At 39.0% G+C, this 16518-nt stretch overlaps 1 protein-coding gene across 1 annotated transcript in view; it reads left to right on the top strand.

The window, feature by feature from the left end:
• The window catches only part of DLGAP2 (discs, large (Drosophila) homolog-associated protein 2), a 100004-nt gene extending 85056 nt beyond the window's left edge, over window positions 1–14948 (top strand). The window contains exons 9-11 of the mRNA XM_010009401.1: window positions 6619–6710; window positions 11699–11851; window positions 14176–14948. Of these exons, the coding sequence (XP_010007703.1) occupies window positions 6619–6710; window positions 11699–11851; window positions 14176–14394 (464 nt within the window). The 3' untranslated portion in view covers window positions 14395–14948. The remainder of the gene's footprint in view (window positions 1–6618; window positions 6711–11698; window positions 11852–14175) is intronic.
• Window positions 14949–16518: the final 1570 nt, after the last annotated feature.

Here is a 16518-nt window from a genome sequence, read left to right as displayed (position 1 = left end):
GGAAAGAGTAACATTATTAGAGAGCCAAGGGGAGAAACACACAGGCAGTCAGCCCCTCTCCTTCCCTAGGAGGCCAGTGGGGAGTCTGCAGGCAAGGGTGGAGGCTTTTCCTACCTTCTTTCTCTGCATGTTCTTCCTTGTGCACAGCCCCTAATCAAACCTGCAGCCACATGAAATGTGGCTCTCACATGAGTAGTCTTTCCTCACTCAGAGACACAGGGAGTTAGCAGTGTTATTCTCTGGAATATGACACTGTGTACTATGTTAGGAAAACCTGGAGGAGCTGGTTCTAGCTGACTACCAGTTCCAAGATGCAGAACCCTCCCTCCCATCATGCGAAGCTATGCTCTTGCACTCCAGAAATACTCTGAAACATCTTGCTGCATGGGGAAATGGCTATTAGGAAGGGAGTTTTCAGTAAACTGTGTGGAGGACATGAAGACAAATTGAACTTGGTAATTTTTACTGATATTTGGAATTAGTGATACCATTTTAACCTAGAACATTTCAGTCAGAAAACAAAACAGTATCAGGATTTTATGGTTCCCCATTTGCAGAGTGACTCTACACTGTAAGAGAGAAAGAAAGAGCATTTCCCTGGTAGAGTTACTAAAACACAAAGGAAATGGACCCTTGAAATCCCCTTTTTAAACTAACTAAAATGGGTTAATTACTTGTGTTTGGGGCAACATTTTGACCTCCCTAAGAGGTTAGAGAAATTATTATAGAATAGGTCTATATAGCATATGCAAAATCAGGGGGTTGTCTTCAGCTAATTGTCAAAAGTGACACCCAGACTTCTGATTTTCCATTTGATATGACTCATTTCAAGACATCTTCCTCAAATAATTTCCAAATTACATTGTCTTTGAAATGGGATCCCCTTGCCTAATATATCTTATATCAAGTAAAATTAAGTTCTCAAAGAATTATTTTCACCAAGGGAATGAGCTTCACAGCATTTTAAAGTTTCAGTATGAGTATTTTTTTCCTTTTGACACATTTTGTATCCCCAGTTTGAGCTATGGAGGTTGAAAGGTATGTATCCACAGAAACTGAAGTTTAACAATATCGCAACATGAAATGTATCTTGACATATTTAAGCATTTGGCAGTTCCCTGAAGAAAATACAAACAAATGGCGGAGACAGAAGCAACCAAATATGTTTTTCCCATCTTCCAGCAGGAGCTACTATTCCCAAAACACTTCACAGCAAAGTCTGCACATTCAAACTGTCATTGTTGATGTTGAATTATTTCTTTTTGGCCTAGTTATATTAATTGTTCCTGAGGACCAGATATAGCTTTGCATCTCTTTGGAGAAAGCTGTCTTTATGATACAATTTCTATTTTGTTTTAATCATGGGAAGAGTTAAAATAGAACTACATCTTAGAAAACAATTTCATTTTTTGAGTTAACACAATAGCCCTGAGATCACATAAAGCTGTCTGATTGCTGTATTGATTTTTTTCTTTCACTGTAGCTTTTCTTCCATAATGTTGTTTTAAGACCTTCACTCATCAAGTCTTAGAAAAGGAGAAGATAATCTTTGCAGCAAAAATAACATCTCTTTTCACAGAATTTGCTTATTTGGTCAGGTGCCATGAAGTGTATTTTGGAGCCTTTGCAGAGTTCGTATGTTGTTTGTGGGGGCAGTCATTTGTGTTGTCAGTATTTATTATAAAATATATAGATATATAAAACATATATGTGGCTGTAACTGTTCCCAGAGTAAGTCATCCAATGATTTGCACTAGCAGGGTGCCATCAAGCAAAGATACGTGTTTCTCAAGGGTACTGTGTGGGGTTTCGGTTTTACACCCTGAAAATTGTGTTTGGCTGTTACTGGCATGTCAGTGATGATGGGAAAAACACTCTCAATTGTCACAAAGCTATCGAAGACCAAGAAGGCCAGGACTCTGCCACCCGCCTGAGAGCTCTGTGATGGGAGCAGGAAGGGATAGAGCAGGCAAGCCCAGGGAGCCACAGTCCCTGCCCACAGCTTGCAGGCAAGGTCTGGCAGAGGGAAGCAGAAGACATCCTGGACTTCTGAATGCCACATGCTTGCCCATTGAAATATTTCAGTACCTAATTCAAAGCCAGAACAGCCACACAGTTTACTCTCATATAAAAATACTAAGATAAGTGCAAAAACCCTCCAACTATAGTATAAACTATACCAGCAGAAAGATTTTTTTGCTGGTATCATCTGCATCATGGTTAGGAGCTCTACTGGAATAGCTGGCATAGTAAAGTGAACTCTAGTGGGAGAAAAAGGCATTAGAGTGGGAGCTCAAAATATCACCCTTCTCTTCCATTACCCCTTCATTCCATGGATGCTGGATTTTTCCTTGGTAATCCTCTGGCTGTTATTTCCACAGTATTGCAAGGGCTTTACTAACACAGCCGCATAGTAACAGAAAACATAGAGTTAAATCTCCTATGTTTTAAATTAAAAAAAAAAAAAAAAAAAAAGCCTACAACTAATTTATTTTAGTATATTCATCAATTAGTCATCCATAAAAGCTTTCTTAGGTGTTTGACCAAATATAAGTGATCCTTTAACCAAAGAGAAGTTACTAACATAATTTCCTAATGCTTTTCACAAACCTGTCCTTCAGGAACTACTGAAATTTGTATTTGGAGTGCTGTGATTGACTACAGAATATCTCAATTGCCCTGAAACAGTCTTTAAAGTCCCATAGTGTGGAATCCAGTAATTTCTCCTGACATTTGTATTGCTCTACTCAAATTTTCTTCTCTTTGATCTCAGCTCCATTGAGGTAAAAAACAAATCTGCACCAAGTCCCATTTGGTACACAAGGATCCCATTGCCTGACCTGCCCTCCAGAGCACTGCCAACTGGTAGCTGTGCCATCCTAAAATGTCATCTCACTCTGAATGTTATACATTTATTATTACAACTTCTTGCTGTGTTGATAGTGAAAAAGACATATATTTCTGAAGATTACTAATTTAGGTTTAGAGATTAGCCAAATATCATGCCCTGCTTTGAGTTAGGAGGATGAACTAAATGCCTGCCAGTTTCAATATTTTTTCCAGGCATATATACTCAGATTGTTTGTGGAGCAATTTATTTAAGAGTATAGAAAAAAAAATGGAACAATCAAATAGAATGAAAATTTAAATTAAAACATGTCATTTAAATAAGCAGTAATGAATGCCAGAAGCAGATTGATTGTTAGTAGTTTCTTATTGCTGGTGCAGCAGTGGCACAATTGAGCAAAGCTTTTAACCTGTCAAGAATAGAGTTACAGCATCATCAACATAGATATAGTTTTCCCCCTTCTTCCTTTGTGATAAGAAACCATTTTCAATTACAAGATTTTGTAGCATTCCATTACCAATACAACACATATATATTATTTGCAAATTTGTAATACACTTATTGAAGGGGAAGAGACACCATTGTGTTAATTGTGCATGTTGCATACAGGCAGTTTACAAAATCTCTATGCAGTGTATAATCCTGAGTCTGCTTCTACTGAAGTCATGGCCAGGGTTTTGTATGTCTTCAGAGTAGAAACCATACAGGACCACACAACAAAAATGGAGTGCTTCGTATGCTGCAGGGAGCAGAAAGAATGTTGTGTGACTCTTTCCTCACATCCAAGTAAATACAACATTATCTTAATGGAGGGAGGTATATGGATTATATGAAAATTATATATATATGTGTGTTGCTAGATTTTATCCTCATTTATTTACAAGCAAATTCTTCTAGGCATTACTAAACATCTCAATTTCTACGGTCTCTAACATTCATCATTCTTTCATGGAGATAATCAATCTGCACTCATCAGAATAATTCCCCAATGCATGAAATTAATAACAAGGCTTTGGCTGTCTATTAATATTGTGCTAAAGATTATGAGTTGAAGTGTTTTAATGCGTCAATTTAATTACAGCAGAGTAGCATGAATATGAGAGATTGTAACTTCTATGTTTTATTACGTCTGATTTATTTATTGAAATGGAAATAGGGTTAGATCTTTGGTAGATGGTAGGCCTGTAATTATATATGTGTATTCACTGCTATGACTCAGTGACATATCCAAGTAGCCCAGAACCACTGTCTTACATCCCCAATGGGCGTGTATCACACCAAAATGCTGCATTGCCAGTGCCTAAGTCTCGTCTGGTCTGACTGGGCTTTAAGTCACCAGGGCCAGTTGACATTATCCTTCAAGATAATGAAAATAACGCAAATGTTTATTTAATATAGGGGTTGGGGTAACTGTGAGATTCACTAGAAAGTATCAGTCATATGTTGATTCTGTCAAGATTGACATTTCTGCAGTTGGGCAAAAACCATTGCCTCTAGCTGAGACTATGCCTTTGAGCTATGAACTGTAAAATTCAGCAGAGGATACTAAAAATGAACTTTGCTCATTCTGAGACAAGCACTACAACCATCAGCCTACAGAATCATCCTCTTTTTTTTTGGGCACAGTGTGAATAGGCAATGTCAGGGACCTGCTACAGCAGAATTCCCCATCCTGGCAAAAAAGGGGCTCAGACCCCACACTGGGAGTTCATCTTATGTCTTGAGCTACAGAGCACCAAGGGGAAAGGGGAATACAAGGCTGTTTGTCACTTAAGTTTTTGCATTTATTAAAAATGCTGAAAACCAAATTAAAGCTTTCTTTTTTATTATTATTTATAGTTTTGTATGTTTGTTCAAGTTTTAACACCCAAAACATTGTTTTCCATATACCAATAAATCTGTAGAAGAAAATGAGGGGTTTGGTGATCAAAAACGTCAAACCAATTAAAATGCTTTATTCCATTTGGCCAACGAAGCAAAACCAAAACCCCAGTGAATTACTCATGCAGCCCTGAACTACTTAACCCTTTCACTAACAGGTGACACATGGGACTGATGACTTAGGCATATTGCTGTTTAATTTAATGATGCAGTGTGGCTAACAGAAAATGGAATAGAGTTTGAAAACCACAGCTCTACATATTAACATGTTTTTAAAGTTGCAGAGTTTGTATGTTTCTACAGAACTTGAGTCTAAAACTTCTGTGCCTAAAGCCTATCTCCTGCTGCTATGGTTAAGCAGATATTTCACTAGTTTAGAGAAAGCAAAATAAAAACTTAATACCTACTACAGAACTATTGTTTTCACATGACATTCAGTCCCCTCCTATATTTATTCTAAACAATAAAATGTTAAGCCCTTCCAGAGTTTAATGTTGTCTGTATCACAGACTGCAGGTCAGTTCTGCTGTGCTATTGTAGCTTCATTCCACCGTCTGCGTCCTGTTTGAATTATCAGTTTCTTGTCTTCTAATTGAATTAAAAGATGTCAGAGTAATTCCTGTCTCACCCCTACCTCTGCCTCTCTCACTCTTTACCCTAAGCACTGTTTAAAGATCTGGAAGTTCTCCAGACAAAATCAATCTTCCATTGAAACCCTAGTTTACAATGCTTTTTTAAAGTTTTGCTTTTTTCAGCATAGAGATGGATGTGGAAGAAAGGAAGCATAGGAAAGAAAATGTAGGAAGGAGGCATAGGAAAGTATATTGCTACCTACAGAAGTATGGTATTTATCCGAGCAAATGTGGGAGTCTAGGAGGAGTTAGTTTCCTAGGGATAAGCCAGTCTCCTTAGGCACTCCAGCCAATAGAAAGAAACAGGCATCTCCAGGAAGAGATTCAGCTCATCAAAAAGTAAGTGCAGAGCTGATGAACTCAGATTACTGATCATAGAGCACCCAGCAATTTTGATTTAGACAGATGACTCTTGGAAGAAAAATCAAGTAAAATGAATTTATTCCCTTTCTCCAGTTCTTAGGCACACTGTAAATTGGAAGTACACTGACAGTGGGGAAAGCCCAAATTAATGTGGGAGCTGATCATGATCCAGTAATGTCCTGGAGCACCTGCTTGTGTCCTACTTTGTTGGAAGCTCCTGTGCTTAGGACTTTGTGTATTTCCCTGTGTAGGCAACCTGTAACTGCTGATAGGAGTACCAAGACATGTTTCAGAGACGTGATTTCTCTGAGGAATTCATCCTTATGGTAGGAATAGCTTGTGTTACAGTGTAATATATTAACCTTACCCCCACAACAGAGCTCACCCAGGGATCATCCATACAATTGAGTGAAGTCATTTGTGATTTCAGAACCTGAAGATGTAAAACACTTTTTGACATTAGAGAGAACAGGCATCTAACTGGTTCTTGAGGCAAGACTGTTTCAACTGCTTTCAATTTACATGTGCAAATGTAAATGGAGGGGCAGGGGGTGTAATTTACTTTGAAATCTAAGGTTGTTCTCAAAAACATGAATGTATGATCTCTTCAGGAATCTGTCTATACTCCCTTTTCTATTTCCTTAAGCAAATACAGTCTTAGCTGTTCTGACATTAATATATCCTTTGTTATTGCCAAAGAGTAAGATGCCACAGAGCTTTCCTGTATCTCCATCTTTTTCCAAAATATTTTACATATACATTCACAAGCAAAAAAAAACAAGTATTCACTTCCCTTATAAAATGAACAGTAATTTCAGCTACATATTTTTAAGCTGGATTTTGCATTTACTGCCAAAAGACATCTATTGGTAATAACCTGTCTTGTATGCTCAGTCCTAGGTAAGATCCGCAGTGCTGTTGGAAGTGCTCAGCTCCTCATGTCTCAGAAATTCCAGCAATTTTATTGGCTTTGTCAGCAAAACCTGGTAAGTCACCATGTCTGGCCATTCTTGAAGAGTTTAAGGCTATTCATCCATAGATATTCCACAGAACATAAAAAAATTTTAGAATTTAGTATTTTTACATCAAAGGCAAAAAAACCCCAAAAGTGTAGCATACCCAAACAGTAGCATTCTGAAATGTCATTTTCATGTCTCACATCTTGTCTTACTGCTCCTTTTTGGTTTCTTAACTTAAAGTATGTTGTTAGTACTTTATATTTTTCCAAAACAAACGTGTAATTTCAGAATTTCAGCAGGGCTGTGTTTTGTCTTTTTCTTTTTTCTGTCTTTATTTAAAAAAAAAAAACAAAAAAAAACCAAAAAGAGAAAGGAACAAATGCAAATTTTCTGAGACATAATATTATGGCTTATTTTTGCAATATCCTAATATAGTAGCTGTATTTCTGGTAACAAAGGAGAAAATTTTAACACTGCAGTAAGTGGAGGAGAGTAAAATAGCAAAATAGGGGAGAATGTATGTTTCAGCTTTCTACCTATCTGAAAATGGGACTGATCTTGGAAACAGGAATACACATAATGTTCATAAAATTGGGTTTCATAATTTGCGTTGCCAATTCTACGTAAGATATCCTAGGGCTAAAGGAACAGATGCAGTATATTCCTTGTGAGAGTTAACTGCTATTGTTCTGGAAGTTCATTAGAGACTAATTCAATTCTAAATGTTATCTTCATTAATATGACAGCAGCCATCAGTAATACACTCATTGTGGCAAGATGATACTTATCAACAGAAGAATGTAATTCATCTAGCTGCAGCTACTGGCAGAGCACCTTTCTTTGGCTCACTTGGAAATCAAGTGTAGCTTTCGTCTTTTGACTGCCCCTACACCGCATATATTAAAAGAGCTTAATTCTGTTGCATGCATGATAGCAGACATGACCTCTAAGCCTGTGTCGTGGTTTAAACCCAGCCGGCAACTTGGAACCACGCAGCCGCTCGCTCACTCCCCCCCTTTTCCTTCCTCCCCCCGCTCCCGGAGGGATGGGGAGGAGAATCGAAGGAATGTAACTCCCACGGGTTGAGATAACAGCTCTCCAGTAACTAAGGTATAATACAAACCACTACTGCTACCAATAATAATGATAAGAGGAATAACAAGGGCAAAGGACACAACCGCTCACCACCCGCCGACCGATACCCAGCCCGACCCGAGCAGCGATCTGGGCCTTCCGGGTAACTCCCCCCCGTTTCTATACTGGGCATGACGTGCTGTGGTATGGAATACCCCTTTGGCCAGTTTGGGTCAGGTGTCCTGCCTCTGCTTCCTCCTGGCTTCCCCTCCTCTCTGGCAAAGCATGAGACTGAGAAAGTCCTTGGTCAGAGTAAACATTACTTAGCAACAACTAAAACCATCGGTGTTATCAGCGTTGTTCCCAGACTGAAAGTCAAAAACACAGCACTGCACCAGCTACTAAGAAGGAGAAAAAATGACTGCTGTAGCTGAACCCAGGACAGCCTGGTTAGATACATTTCTTTACTTGTTAGTATTTGCCACATAACTTCTTAAGGCAAAACATTAATTCTTCATAAACCTACTTGTTACTTTCCATCCATAAAATTAAACATCCAGAATTCCTGAAAATGCAATCAAATATTACTGAGAAAGTCATGCCAAAAATGTCCTACCTTCTGATAGAAAATGATAAGATATATGGTCCTCATTAGGAAAGAATCCAATTACCCACTTCAAAGACTCTGTCAAAACAAGAATTTTAATAGCTGTTACAGAATGACAAGAGGAAATATGCAAAGTCAGGCAAGCAGGAGATGACCACATTTGAAATATGAAATACATCATGTCTGCTCCCTATCTAGTCATTTGTTTCATAGCGAAAGGAGGAAATCTTGATCAACGTCTAAAAGTTTCTCACTGCAGATTTCAAAGTGCCTTCCATTACCTGATTGATTAAGCTATGCAAACTAAAATTTGGAAAGCCTAACCTCCACTCTACTTCATTTGTCTTCAAGTGGGTGCAGTACTTGTGCTCAAGAGCATTACTGTAATAACAAGGGCAGCTCCTGCTCAGCACGGCTGTCATCGGTTTGGAAGCACGAACAGTTCATTACTGCAAAAGCAATAGAAGCACATCGAAAAACTACAGCTTTGCAGACAACATGACCAAAACACTGTCAAGATTTTATTTCTCTCCTTCTTATTTGGATAATAAACCTTTGAACTCTGTAAAAGCAGCTTTATCCCACTCTGAAGATGTAGATTCTGAATATTCCTTAGCTTCATTAAATCAGCAATGGGCTTTGCAGAAAGCAGCAGCTGCAGAACTAGAATTTTAGCTCATTCATGTTTTGAGGCTTTTCTTCCAATGCCTAATGGTAGAGTTTGTTGTTAAATAGTCACTTAGTGAGTATCCACAGCAGGCTTTCCATATGCTCCTAAGGCAGCATCTCTGTGCCCCACAGTAACACTGCCGGATAGCAGCCTTTCCCCATTCAAAAACATCTAGCACTTACAGGGCTACTACACAGCAGTTTCTCTAACACTGTTCAACAGCAATAAGCATAAAAGTAGGACAAAGAACAATGGTGTTTACTTATGCCAATGTAAAATGCAGCAAAGGTTTAGGAAGAGGAATATACTTACTCATACTGAAATTTAACCAGGAAACTCACCCATCACCTGTGGATCACGGGACATTCAAGTGACACGTTTGATTACACTCTGGGTTAAGATCTCTTACCAAAGATTCTCCTTTCAGATAAATCCATAGAAATGTAAGCTTTGGTGAAGTTTTTTTAAGACTCTGGCTGTCTCCTGCAGCGTACTGTTCCACTAACTGCTAGGGAAAAAAAAATAATCACTGATTAATAACTACTCCCTTCTGCATTATTCACATTATCTCTTTTACCACCCTGTTTTTCCTTTGAAGTGTCCTCCTCCATACGCTTTAGTCAGCACAGATCCTGCTCAGGTCGTGAGATCACCACTCATGTCATGGTCCCAGGCAAAAACAGAGCAGCTCGAGCACTGGCTGGGTACTTCTAGGCTTCAAGCGCTTTAGGCTTCCTTCAGAAGCAGGGCTGCAGCACTGAATTCCAAGTAAGATACAAATAAATTAGCAGCTTCTGAGAAGGAACGGGTTTATCCCAATCTTTTTAAAACTTAGTTAGCCGTAATAGCAATCATTTGTGCCAGCGTTTATCCATGCACTGAGGATCTATAAGCGACAGCAGCAGGAGGTAGCCCTCTTGTGTCCACGCAATGCATGGCACACTCCTCTGCAAGCAGCCGCACTGGAGGCTGCGGTCTTCCCAAAGACGATGAGCAGAGTGGGGTAAATAAAGGTACAGGAGAGCAATTAGCCTTAATTCAGAATGCAGTGGCATTTCAATGAGTAGCATCATTTTATGGTTGTTTAGAGGAAACTGGGGAGAGTTTCCTCTGGACTGAGGAGACCAGGCTGGAGAGAACAGATTGCAATGTAAGATATATTGCCATGGGACCATCCTGGCAGATTTCACACAGGGAGTCAGTTCCTGAAACCTGAGATATTGTCCTCTGTAGAGTAACTAATACCACTGACAGAAATTTTAAATGGTTTTGGAGCAAATTGGGATCTAACCAATTAAGTTGGGTTTGGTGAACACTAATCTAGAGACGTAGCGTGTTTCCCAGAAGTCTGTTATAATCTACATGGACAGTTCTGCTAAGTCCCTGAAGCTTCCTAAGATAAGGAGACTTTCTTCTAGCGAAGAAGACTTTTAAATGGGTAGGCTTTTAGGCTGGTTCTTGGCCCAGATTCCTGAAAGGGTTTAGATATGGGTCACACTTCATGTTGTAGTGCCCAGCTGCAAAGTACTCTGCTCCCACAGTGGCACCTGCAAACCCAAGTTTGAGTAGAAAGTCCTGATTTAAGACCCTTAGATTCAAGGGAGGAATTCAATAGAAATGCTGACTCACCTCCCAGTTTTTAGGCAACTGTGGAGTTGTGCTTAATATCTAAAATGCTTCTTTGTTCACTAGATTTCTGAAAGATTGGTCACAGAGCCTTGCTTCAGCAATAATGCCAGTGTTTCTAACATAGTAAACTAGTAATTACAGCTTTCACCCAAAAAAGGGGAGATCCAGAGTCCCTTTGGCCTGGTTTTGTCTTCATACAGCTCCATTCTGTAGACCACCTTAATGACTCCCTTCTGCACTGGAAAGGAAGAGACATTTCTCCATCATCTTCACAGAGGTGTTTACCGGTTAAGCCCTGCTTCATAAAAATGACAAAGCTGTCTTCTTGAATGAGTACCAATAAAGAGCATAAAGAGTCTGCATACAAAACCGTCTTTTTTGTCCAGAACTGCTACCAGGTTAATGGTCAAATGGATGATCACCTTGCTAATTGTTACCACCACTGTTTGTTACATTAAGTCTTGTGCACATAGCGCCACCTAATTGTAGTGTCTCCCAGTTCCTGAGCGTGATTTGACTCTGGAGAGGAAAGTTCTACCATCTCCCATCAAAATTCCATGCCTTATGTATACATTTGAAAATGCAAGACAATGTAAACATTGAATTCAGCATAAGCTGACTACTTCTTTGTGGCATTGTTTTATCTTCTGATCAGCTATCATGAATGTAATTTTTAACCAGAAAGACTTCAGGCTGCCTAGAATACGAACCATGTTCCCTTTCACTTTAATAATCAGCAGGCAGAGGCTGTCAGCTTGCTCCTATTTAGAAATGCAGGTCAGCACAGCATATGGTGCTAAGGAGCTTCCCGTGCCACATGGAATCAGGAATGCTCGTGTAAGACATCCAACTCATTCATTTTTGGGCTGTGTAGGAGGCACAATTTCCAGTCACAGCTCCAGGCTGTAAAGTGCGTGCAGACTTAGCACTGAGCAGAACTGTAGCAATGTAATCTGGCGTGATGCCTTTCCTGCCTCAAAGCATGTTGTTTAAAGCCTCCTGGTTTATTCAGATTGTCTCCTTTGTGCATGACAGGACCCGAGTGCCATGCCGAGGCCAACTTCCCAGGACCTAGCAGGTTTCTGGGACTTATTGCAGCTCTCAATTGAAGATGTCAGCATGAAGTTTGATGAACTGCACCAGTTGAAACTCAATGAATGGAAAATAATAGAATCACCTGAAAGGAAGGTAAGCAGACCATGGACAACACCATTTACTCCCCGTTTGTAGCCCTGCAGTCTCCCTGTCCTAAATACAATAGTGAATACAACAGGTTTCTAACCCCAGAAAGTATCGAATTGGTATGGCCCAATTTAGGCATGGAAACCTTCATCACATGTGAGGGTTTTTTTCTTTTTAACAATGTTGAGATGAATTGTGTAACAAATAAAATGGATTTTGCTAAGTTAGTTTACTCCATAACACTTTTGTTCAAATTACTTGGATTTGCATTCTAAAGACTATAACTTAAATATGGTCTGATTAATTCAAGCTGAGGACAACAGCCCAAGAATTCAATCAAGGTAAACTCAGCACTGTGCTACATTCGGGGCAGCTCAAATCTGAACACTACAGTGTTTAATCCTGACTGCACGACACAAATGATACTAGAACAGGAGTGAGTTAAAATCATGTGGCAAAACATAGCCCAGGGTCATACTAAAGCTTGGCCCACAAAAGGTTGGGGGACAGAGAGTTGTGCCTGAACATCTGCCCTGCAACTCCACCACCTGGGAGACGCCCCAGCCATGAAGCCATGATGCTTACAAACCAAAGGTGGCATCTTGCCTGCAAAAGCAATGTAATTCTGAAACTGTCTTCCCCCTTTCTAGAGCTCTATCCCTCACCTTGATTATCCCACTACCCTTCCTGATTATTTTATCAGTCAGATGAAGACAGCATTTGGTTTGAGTCAGTGCTGTTGGCCTCAGGTGAATACTTGTTTGGTTTGGGAGGAATTAGGAGGCATTTTGACAACTCTTTCATTTCTTCATGCTCCTCTTGGATTTTAATTTTCAGCCAACGGGTTGGTGGATGGTGAGTTTGCAACTCTTGCTTACTAGTGACAACTGGAAGTAAGAAATTATAGTGACAGCAACAGTGATGTTCCTAAGAGGGAAATTACTAAAAGTGAAGGGGGGAAAAAAAAAAAAGATGGGACAGCAAGAATGGAGCTGTTATGTTCCTGTCTGAAAACAGGAAACAGAGCAAATAAATAGTGGAAGAGTTGGATGTCATGGGGAATAGCATCTTAGGTTGCTGCACTGTTCCTGTTGAGCTGAGAATGTAGAACTATGTTCTTAAGTAACATTAGTTATTTAGTCTTGGCTAAAGCATTTTGGCAGTAGACTCAGAATTAGTTTGGAAAAAAAAAAAAGACCAAACACTGAAGAGTGTAAACCGTAGGTTCATCAGTTCAATTTTTGTATTATTTGAATCCTGCTGTGCATCAAATTAGCTGTGTTCTCCATAAGGAACAGCCCATACTCTGGACTATTGCTATTAATTTAAGAAGTGATATAACAGAACAATCGATCATAATAACCATACCATACATGTGAAGTTGTGGAGTCTCCATCTTTTGGGCTATTCAGTCCAGTATTAAATATCATGTTGAAAAACCTGCTTTAACTTCAAAGTTGCATCTAATTTTAAGTGTGTTTTGAATGGGGGTTGCACAAGATCACCTCCAGAGGACCCTTCCAATGAAAACTATTGCATGATTCTGTGATTCTACATTATATTTTTAAGGCCCTTATATGATATTTCACAGTCTAAATGGAGTAAAATATCAATTTCATACTTCAAAACAATTCTTCATTTAAGATCTACAGAGCAATTTACATCTACTTTGGTACCAAAATCTACTGACTCTCACTTTATAATTTGATAATTCTTCAATATAATTTTCTTTTGAATGGTCCAGGCTGGCAAGCAGAACAATTAGCCCAATGTTCCCTCTCTGGATGGTACTTGCATGTTTCCATTCAGCAGTTCATGGAGGAGACTAAACTAATACACAGCTGCTATCTCGCATCCAGCTGAGGCTAAACTCAGTATGATTAATTTAATTAAACATGCTGTCCTGCTAATCTTAGACAGTCTTTTCACTTGATCAGACCACACAGATGCGCTGAATTCTTATTGGAGAGCCAGTGTGTGTTTCTGTTTATAATGGATGTAATAATGTGTCAGCTAAAATTAAACAAATTCCTATGAAAGGGAGGTACGTAGATTGCATGTGCCGGATACTTGCAAGGCCAGTAGAAGGAGTCTTTTGGAAGGCACAGGACTGCAGAATTTGTGATGGCTGCTGAAACAACAGGGCGTTGTCAGTGTCCCTAGTGTGGATAGCTATTCATGTAACCCATTAGTCAGCTGATTGGAGAGCACAACTTGAGCATGCTTGATGTATGTAACCAGTATTTTGCATTTCATGTCTTTGATTTGCATGCTCTGCTGACAGTACCTTCCGCACACAGTTCACCCTCAGTTTTAATGCCCTGTTGCAGGAAGAAAGAAAGGTTCCTCCTCCTGTACCAAAGAAGCCCCCAAAAGGAAAATTCCCTATCACAAGAGAAAAATCTCTGGACCTACCGGACAGACAACGACAGGAAGCTAGAAGACGGCTAATGGCTGCTAAGAGAGCAGCCTCTTTCCGGCAGAATTCAGCCACAGAGCGTGCAGACAGCATTGAGATATATATCCCAGAGGCTCAAACCCGGCTTTAAAGACAGAATGCTGCAGAGTTCCTTTTTTAAACAAAATGCTTGTACAGTTTGTCACTTACCTGGTAATTTTTGTCTCATTCTCTCCACTAAATATGCCCTTGCTGTTGTGTTCTTTGTGCCATAAGCACAGTGGAATGCTTTTGATTTCCTCAGAATTTGCTGAGCTCACCGCAAGAACGACTTCTTTTTGTATTTATTGTCTGACTTACAATCAGCTACAATGGATAGGGCTTGTTGAGACCTGACTTATCCAATATATTCTCAGAGGACAACAAGAAACACCTCTTGAGATGGAACCCAGCTTACTTTTTTGTTATTTATATTTTTATAAAATGTGTGATAATTAGGGATAAGAATAACAAACTATAAATGGGTGCATCTCACCATTCACTAGAGGCATTAGCTAATCCAAGTAGAAGGTGCTACAAATGTAAAGAGCAGGAAAGAAAGAACCCATTTATCTCTCTGACCTCCAGTTTCTTTTCCTAGAACCCAGCTAACATATTACCCATGTGCTCTGCCACTCTTCTCATCTTTGTTACTGCAAAATAACATTAGGCCTCTCATGTCATGTCAAGTTTCTGGAGATGAACAGGGATATCCAGCCACTAAAACTCCAAAGTTCATCAGAAACCAAGAAGCATACAAGTCTGGTGGTAGTGGGAATGCCCACTGAGAAACGTTTGCTGTTAGCAGTATAACGACACTCTGCAACCTAAGCAAAATTATAATGCAAGAGGACTTGAGTGATGGGTGAAAGGAAAACGGAAGCCTTAAAAAGTTAGATCTTCTGTAGCAAGATGTGTAAAGAAAAAGTTATACTCGCTCCTTTGGAACACTCATTGCATTTTTAGCAGTTCTTTTACGTGTTAACCTTTATTTTATAAACCTTCTCTCTTTCATTTCAAGAGCTGTACTACATGGAATATTTCAAACTCTCACAATGTTCTATCAATTGAGTTTCCAGGGTATCCTTGAGAAAAAAAAAAGAAAAAAAAAATCTTGCTTGTTTAAAATGCCAGTTGTGATGTTGTAAACAGTTTAAGAAATATGAATGTGAGTGGTAAGTATATCTAAGTTTAAATGGTTATGTTAAGGTAAAGGTGAACTGTGGTTTACAGTTGTATTTTTCTTTAGAACTATTTTTCTATGCAGTATCATTTATGGCAAGAAGAAGTTTCTTGCTTGCTTCAGACATAAAAAATAAAAAATGTGATTGAAGAGATAAGTGATTTCCAGCTATGGAATATAAGAAAAATCATATATTTTCAAGCCTCACATTGTCAGAAGAGAGAAGTTGTAACTGCCACAGGTAAGAGGCTTTAATTTAAAACAAATTAAGACAGAATTATTCCACTTCACCTACCTTCCACAGCCAACTGAGCAACCCAGCACTTAGAAGTCTTCAGGTGAAGACGCAATAAGATGAGAAACCCACAGACCCCAATTCCAAGGTTTGAATCCTACTGAGCACTACTTTAGGTCAAAACAGTCCAAACCCAGTGAGACAGACAGCCCCAACTACTGCATCCCTTGTTTTCCTGCTTTAACAAATGCAATGTATTTAGCCATAGGCAGAACAGCTATTTAATTATACTAGAGCACTTTGGTTCTTCACCTGATGAGCACTTTAAATCCGAATCCCATGCACCCTGCAGCCTGATGGATGACTGAAAACATGAAGTATTGTAGGTTATGCAGATCTGACATTGCTTCAAATCTGTTTTGTTTTGTTTTCTTTTGTTTTAATTTTTCCTTTTCCTTCTCTTTTTTCCTACAGTGTGTAGTACTAAGCATGAGTTCTGTCTTTGGAGCACAGCTGATAAGGCATGTTTAGCTTCAAGATATGAATCTTTAGAGATGAAGTTTTGAGAAGTTTCTGTGAGGAGAAAACCCTGTAAATTGAGCCTAATATCTGGTATATACTTTACCAAATAGCCTTAAAATATATTTGGAAGCAAAAACCAAGACGAATGTATATCCTTCCAAAATGCAAAAAAAAAAAAAAAGAAAAAAAGAAAAAAAAAAAGAAAAAAAAGAAAAAAAAAGAAATCCCTGAAATATTCTTCTATAGATGAAAACATATTTCCCATCCCTTGTGTTTTCAAGGCATTTTCTATTAAG

This window comes from Nestor notabilis, unplaced genomic scaffold (assembly GCF_000696875.1).
Source record: "Nestor notabilis isolate BGI_N333 unplaced genomic scaffold, ASM69687v1 scaffold5172, whole genome shotgun sequence".
Lineage (NCBI taxonomy): Eukaryota > Metazoa > Chordata > Aves > Psittaciformes > Psittacidae > Nestor > Nestor notabilis.
This window is presented reverse-complemented; position numbering and strand designations above follow the sequence as displayed.